Genomic DNA, 7,981 nt, shown 5'->3' with positions numbered 1-7,981 from the left:
CCTAAACAGCTAAATCTGGCTAATGCGTTGAGTTCGCTGGAGGGTTTAGCATGAATGAATGAGCATTCTGGTCACAGACACTGAAAACTTCATTGAAAAACGAATACCTTTAAATTACACAAACTCGAGAGGAGGATTCTGCTTAATCTCATCAGAAATATTCTGCTTTACCAGCAGGTGTAAGACATCAACACACACATTTCAAAATAATCAGGTAGTCATCAGAAAGGACTTAGTCTTCCTACAGTATATACCTGAAGGTAATAATAGATTATAGGCTTGTCTTGCTTGAGTCTACTCACTTAAGTATCTTTTCGGTTTCAAGGTTTCTAAGCTTATCTATAATCTAAATTTAGTAAACTCTTCCAGTATCCTAATGGCATGGTCCCTCACCTGAGTTTATTCCCTAGGCTTATGTCATCAAGGAGAGGTGTTGATATTGTTGAATGTGTATTTTGCAACAAAGGCTAATTAAAAGAAAGAGACCTGGGATTAGAAGTTAACTAACCTGATGTCAACACCCAGTTCTGTTACCAGTTGTGGGTTTGAAAAGTCACTTTACTCTCCAAGTCTTGATTTCCTAAAACATAGCCTGGGCATTACAGCACCCGGTTCCCTTCTCCTTTTCTCCTGTGTTAATCGGCAAAATGCATAACTTTCAATGCATCTTCCTACTGTGGTAGAAATTTAAGGTGATTCTTATGGATCTTAAACACAAGATGATAGTGTATTTGCTTACTTAATATACTCAGCAACTAATTAGTGTTCCATACTAGAAGCTGTAACCAAGAATAACTCCAGCTCTGAAGAGAAGAGAATCATAAGACTTTTTTTTATTAGTAATGAAGCAGAGAGTGCCAGCAAATATCCCTGTACTGAATTTCAATTGTACATGATACAGTGCTTCAAAAAATTGTCATTAAGTTTATCTGTGATAAAGCAAATGACACCACATACTTGTAATAGGGCTATTGTTGTCATCGCCTGGGGTCCATGACAGCTGAACACTTTTGTCGAGTTGATCTGTCAATTCTAAATCAAAGGGAGGACTTGGGACATCTGTAGACCAAACACACACATCATAATTAACCATTCATCCTCACGAGGTTCTTCTTTACTTGTGATACTATTTACAGAGGGGACATATTAAAGACACAGCACACTGAGTGGTCAATGAGCATGCAAATGAAATGAAATGGAAACTGCTGAGGCTGCTGGGAACACCCAAGCACACCCAAGACAACCCGTCAATGAGTTCTGCTTGCTTCTTTTTCAAATGAAACTAAATTACTTGTAACGAATACCAGTGAAGTGGGTGTGGATGGTTCACCAGCACTCTCAGTGCGTGTCTTCTCATAAACATGAATGAGTACAGACAAAAAAAATAATGAAGCTTAATTTCTAATAAATGAGAAACATAGAAGAGTAAATACTGAAAAACAAATACAGGCAAATACATGTATTGTTTAAAGAAGACTCAAATGTTCTTTCTGAAACATGCTAAATTATGGATTTGGGCACTCCTGAATATTCATATTTTTAAGGGAATTCTAAAATTGATGCTATACAGGTAGCTCTCAGCATGCATCCTTAGGTGATGCTCAGTACAACAGTCAGTCAGGCACATGGGGAGGTGTGTTTATTCTCAGAGGACACCAAATACAGATACCATTTAGGATGGAAGTGTCCCAGAAGCATGTCCACCTCTTCTAATGGTGCTTCCAAGACCCAGAGAGTTAATGTTCTTCCCTGGGCCTTTTCCTCACCTTGCTCTTGGGGGGTAAGTGTGGCTCTTGGGGGGACCAGAGGCCATATAAAAATATAGGCACTTTTTTCCTATCAGTAAAGAAGCAATAAATGCCTACAAAGGCTAGGTCCTCTATAGCATACTTAATGATACTATGTAAAACCCAGCTGAGTTTACGCCACAAAATTAATTTGTGTATTTAGATGCTGAATAAAGATGAGGGTTCTTTAATAAAAAAATTTCTGGAAATAATTTCGGATTTATTTTCCAGACTCAGAAAAGTCACACAAACTGGAAGTGCCCTCCTTTTGGTCTTTCTACAGTGGTTTATTTTTTGTTAACACATAGTGAGTTGGTTTTAGCTGATACAAAGGTCAAATGTTGTTCTAAATATCCATTGCTTTCTTATGTACATTTCTTGAAAATGGGACCCCAAAACAACATTTATTTTTCCAAAACAACTATTAATAGACTGAAATAAAAATCTAATTTGTGGACTGATATTTGAAATACATGTTTCATTCTGTAAAATGTAGATGATAGCTTTTAAAAAAACACTATGCTACTTTATAAGGGCATTATATCAAAGAGGGACTCTTATCAAATGAAATGACTTTATAAACACATGAAACATTTAGAAAAGAGTGGCAATATAGTCAGTGAAAAGTTCCAGAGTTATAATGAAAAAATGGTTTACAGCCGTAAAGGAGAAACACAACAGAACATATGACAGAGACCCTTTCCTTAAAGAAACACAATGATGTGACAGAGAAAAGAAAGTAATTAATTTCTGTAAATGTGAAATTGTTTGACAGAATATAGAGAAATAAGACTCATTAGTTTACCGTAAGTGGGAGCTGGAGTTGGAGTAGGAGCTAGAAATGACATTAATATAAAGGATTTTAATCACAATTAGTAATGGAAAGATATAAGATAGCACAAGAAGACAAAGATTGAACATGATTAAGATTATAAAACTAAGATATTAAAACTTAGCTGTGAGACATGGCATTGATAAACATGCGGTAACAATTTAGGGAGAAAAAACTTCAAATTTTAACTAAAAGTAGATTATTTTTCCCAGTTTTCTTATAAAAATATTGTTAATATGCATAACTGACATTTTAGTCCAGTGCTGCAACAGAGTATATGTATACTGAAATTATCGCCTCATAGGCATCTTTCAAATAAGAAAAATGTGGGTGTTTAACTCACCTATAAAATTGTAAAACTATAACAAACAAACAGTTACTATTGACAGTTTCCCTTTCAGCCTAACACAGGGCAGCTGGTTGTGCTGTGTGCATTCCAGTTCTTACCCACAACGCCAAGCACAGCACTGGCAGACACGGTGTCCAGCGTGGTGTTGGCCACACAGGTGTAGGTCCCGCCATCATCGTCACCCACATCAGCTACCACCAAATGATCCTTGTCAACAGTGAATCTGTGAATAAAATACATTCAGAGCAAATGAAGTGGACATCCAAGCACACCTGATGATTGCTTTACTGGTGTGACAGAAACTGTTAACTTGATAAAAGAGAAAGATGACAAAGATTTGCAGTACATTAGAGCTAAAATCTTATACACTACATATCACTTTGATAATGATTAAAGTTGGAAAACAATCAGAATGAATTAGAACCTTGGGTTAGGAGGGCTTGTCAAGTTATCTGGTCTGATGGTGGCCAACCACGCCCCTGGAGTTTTAAAAACTTCCTTAGAGATCAGGGCCATCCAGAGGTGAGGTGGGCAGCTCCAGTTACCTCACTAGAGGGCGATCCTACAGCTTCTACTGCTAAGAAACATTTGCACACCATTCAGCCAGCTTACTTCTAAAAATGTATATATTTTAAAATAATTTACCATGTACTGCAGAAATTTTGTGTCACTCTGCCACGTATATAAGCTGTCATAGGATTAAGTAAATGCACTAGAAAGTATCACTAGAAACAGAAAGATTTATGTCAGCAATCACCAGTAAGAGTTCTCCAGAGGTTACTTGTGGGCATGAAAAATTACTCGGTAGGTCAGAAATTCACGTAAATAGGATTCATGCAAGGTTTTAACAAGGCTGCATAAATCATTAACTGTCTTCACAGGGAACTTCTAAGTTAAAGCTTTAGCCGACTTAACCCAAAGGTCATTTCTTCCTATTTTCTTCTCATCTTTATCAACTCAATCTCCCCAAATACAACTGAACAGCTGAAGCATAGGACTACTGGGTTGTCGGAAAAGTCATGACGTAATTTTTCTACGTTTTTCGTTGAAAAATGGGTCATGACTTTCCGACAACCCCATAGATGGAAACTCTGGGCACCTGGAGGAAAAGGCCACACAGTTCTCTCAGAGGCCATTAACAAGCCACAGGGCACCATTTAGGTATGTGGCAAGCAAACCACAGTAACCACAAGCATACAGCATTCCTTCCAACAGGGGGCGATGCCTGTAGCCGCACTCAACTAAAATTCACACCTTCAACTCTGTACTTTGTCAAATTGAAGGCCCCACCTGAAAAACAGGTACCACCTTTCTTCCATTCCAAGGTAACGGGCTGCCGCATGCTCAGGCTCTTTCAAATGCTTTTTAAAATTCCTTTTCCTTCTCTTTATATTGGCTTTAAGTACAATCAAAAGAAAACTCCCTATCCAAATAAAAACCGGTGTCCTTTACAATACTGACAAGGATTCAGGCGCACTCTGGAGATTAAAGAGATCCTATTTCTGCATATTTGTAGAATGGTAATGAAAACATCTGAGACTTCACCGCACAAGGCAGAAAACAATGGACGTCGCCCAAGGCCCAAAAGGTTTTTCCTATCCTGAATTACACAGGAGACCAACACACAATGATAGACAAATATTCTCAGGGTCTTATTTCAATAACTGGATACCTTTTTAGGTACGAACATTTCACAGCAGGGAGGAAACGCATATCTATTTTGGAGAGAGCAGACTTCAGAAACTTTAAAAACATCAAGGTTAAGTCATTATACAATAAACCTTTAGTTCAATAGCAGCTTAAAGAGAGAAGGAAGAGAAAGGAACAAAATCATCTTCAAATACCTTCCGTCACTGGGCAGCTCACGGTCATCCTTCAGCCACGTGACAGTGGCGAGTAAGGTGTGGTCGTGTTTCACTTTGCATTCAAACGACACTGTGCTCCCCCTCTGCACAACAGCATATTCAGGCTGTTTAATGATCCTAGTGGGATCTGAATTTTAAAGTTATTGTTATTCATTGCCAAAGCTGGAGAATTTGCTCAAAGTCACATTGTTCTTGAAAAAAATTCCGCCACCTCTGCCTTACCTTTGATTTCTAAGTTAACTTCATTATTTGCCATTCCTAACTTATTCCTTGCAACACATGTATAAGTCCCTGTACTCTCCTTTTGGGCCACAGGAATTCCCAAAGTTCCATTTTCATGAAAAACATAAATATCTTCACTAAGAGCACCACCTTCAGCTCCTTTGAACCTTCATCATGGAAATAATCACAAGGAGAAATAGAACACATCATAATTGGAAGTCAGACATGAAATGCCACGTTCAAGGTCAATACACCATGATCTGCATTACAGCGTCCAGTTCAGAAATGTGTGGAATCTGCACAAGAATAGTGCATGCCTGTAAGTTAGTGGAGTGAATGTAAAGACAGGATGTAAAACTGGAGGATTCAATGATACACGACGCACGAAGAATTAGGGTGACAGTACAAAGTATTTAAATTTTAATTTTCATTACGAGAGCTTCGTAATTTAAGAAACACATTACATAATTCAATCTCTAAATAAGTGATAAAGTAGGCAAAATGAAGGCTGCTCTTTTTGACATTTCCTCCTTACTGTGCTGCATTTGTAACTCCATCTGAAGGCGACAGTTCTAAAGAGATTTTGATTTCAAGATTACAAGGGTTGTATTTTTGAAAGTATCAATGAGAAAATATTCAGGGAAGGAAAAAAAATAAAGCATGTATGTAAAGCATGTGTACTTTCAGCTACCTGGTTAGTGTCAGAAGTGAGGATGGATGAACAGGATTGAGGCTAAATCAACCTGGACTGAGTGTTAACCTGCCCCTTTCACTAGGTAGTCATCTGCACGGAGCAGCCACGCTTCCCTTCTCTGTAGTTGAAGTGGAGTCCTGGGGACATCATCCTTTAGTCCTATGCCCGTCTTTAATCTTACGTCAGTAGGTAGAGCCCTGCACAGTGTCTGGCATCTGATAGGCGATCAACACATGAATGTTCCAGTTGTCTTTCACTCATTCTTTCTGAGCTGTCGCCTGTGCTAGCCTGGGTTCTTCCAGCTCATGCTAAATAAAGTAAGCAAGCTAGGAGGATGGATAGAGCTTAATCAGGAGTGTTATATGAAAGAGGGTGTTTTAAAGTGGGGAGGAGAAGGACACAGGAGAGCTTGGCTGGATCTGAGTCAGGAGGTTCAGGTGGGCGAGGTACTAAAGATAAACACTGGTAATAACAGATTCTGGTCTTCAGTTTATCGAACCTCTTCCCCACCCCAGATGATTTTTTATTATCAAGGAATGCCCCCCAACCAATCCCTGCAGCTAACATTCATGAGGTCCCAGGTGACGTCCACGGCATTGTAAAGCACAGCAACCTTAAGTTTCTCCAAAAATAATTACATCTCTGTGGTGCACAAAGTGTATTGCTAGATAGATTGTACATGTGAAAGTATTTAGCACAGAGCAAGTAATTGATAAATACAGAGGGTGCCAAAAAATGTATACACATTTTAAGAAAGGAAAAAGCTGTATTAAAATCGTAATACTCAATATATACTGATAACAAAAGATGAATACAAGTCACGTGTATACATTTTTTTGGCACCCCCGGTATTTGTGAATAAAGTTAATTAATACGATGGATTCTACGCTGCCTTTTCTCTACTTGTTCTCTGACTAAAACCCAACATATTGAGTAATTTGAAGGCTTTCGTGGATGTAACTACTAAAAAGAAATAGGACCAATACTTACCACTCAATTGTGGGTAGAGGAGACCCAAAGAAGACACAGTCTAGTAGAGCAGGCCTGTCTGCAATGACCTGATAGAGTGTGTTTGCAGGTGTAAGGATTCGTGGTGGCTCAGCTGAAAACATTTAAAATATATAAAGTAAATATTAAAATCAAATAGACATTTAGGCCCGCTGTGTGTTTTACTGCATTTTGCTTGAAGGCCATTAGAGTTTATGGTAAAGCACAATCAGCATGTCTCTGCCTTATGTTCTCTACAGGTGTGACACTACCAGTCACTCAAGGTGGAAAAATACAAGTCTTCTCCCTGTGCCGCGTGCCCCACCTCCTGCTCAGGCGCAGTATTTTAATAACTGATTTATTTATGTGTCTCCTCCTACACTGTGAGTCCCTGGAGGGCAGGGAGTGAGACGTGTATTGCTTTCTCCCCAGAAACTCGCACAGTATTTGGCACAAAAATCATGGGTAAGTACATTTTGGCAGACTGGCTGGCCCATTACATCCCCAGGGTTTTGATGATGGAGATGGGTGGGTGGGAGTGATGGGAACACACAAGCCAGCAGAAAAACCCAGACTGCTGATGACGAAAAATCAGATCCAGAAAGAAAAACTGCTTCTTAAACATCCACCAATATCTTAACTGCTCAGCTCTCTTCTTTTGATTTACTGACCTTCATTTTTAGCACAAAGGAAAAATACCAAGTATTGGTTAGCTTCCTAACTTTAATTTTGTTTGAAAGGGAGCCAACTACATTTAAAGAGTTGAAATATAATTCCCTGGTACCACAAAAACAATTCTCACATAAACTTTGAACAAATTTGGTATTTTGGTAGCTTTGTTCATTATAAGAAATACAGTATTCACATATACTATTTCAGAAAATCTTTGAGTACATCATAGCTTTCTAAGCACATTATTATGAAGTAATAAAGAAATGCACATCTGGGATTTGGATAAAGGCCAAACATTATGATTAATGATTTATTTTCAAAAAATTAGAATCATGAAACTGTTAAATTTGTCAGTTTCTAAGGATGGAACAGCAGTAACATTCCGTTACTAACGGCAGACCAGTGCTCTTCTCCTGTTGAAGGCTGTGCCACTTAATCTACCTACCTGTGAATGGAGCAGCCTGACTATTTGATTATTTCTACAGGGAAGAATGTTCCATTATAAAAAACTGTGTTATGAAGGAATGTTAAGAACAGGGTTTTAGGGCAAGCTTTGTATCTGATTCATCTTCC

The 7,981-nt window shown here is 38.4% G+C and overlaps 1 protein-coding gene across 1 annotated transcript in view; it reads right to left on the bottom strand.

The window, feature by feature from the left end:
- The window catches only part of NRCAM (neuronal cell adhesion molecule), an 82,448-nt gene that overhangs the window by 49,953 nt on the left and 24,514 nt on the right, over window positions 1–7,981 (bottom strand). The window contains exons 11-16 of the mRNA XM_019626048.1: window positions 6,740–6,851; window positions 5,056–5,222; window positions 4,813–4,960; window positions 3,067–3,191; window positions 2,593–2,622; window positions 958–1,059 (exon numbers count right to left, since the gene is read on the bottom strand). Coding sequence (XP_019481593.1) covers window positions 958–1,059; window positions 2,593–2,622; window positions 3,067–3,191; window positions 4,813–4,960; window positions 5,056–5,222; window positions 6,740–6,851 — 684 coding nt within the window. The remainder of the gene's footprint in view (window positions 1–957; window positions 1,060–2,592; window positions 2,623–3,066; window positions 3,192–4,812; window positions 4,961–5,055; window positions 5,223–6,739; window positions 6,852–7,981) is intronic.

This window comes from Hipposideros armiger, unplaced genomic scaffold, assembly GCF_001890085.2.
Source record: "Hipposideros armiger isolate ML-2016 unplaced genomic scaffold, ASM189008v1 scaffold_655, whole genome shotgun sequence".
NCBI lineage: Eukaryota > Metazoa > Chordata > Mammalia > Chiroptera > Hipposideridae > Hipposideros > Hipposideros armiger.
The sequence above is the reverse complement of the archived record's forward strand: the minus strand, read 5'-3'. Positions and strand labels throughout refer to the sequence as shown.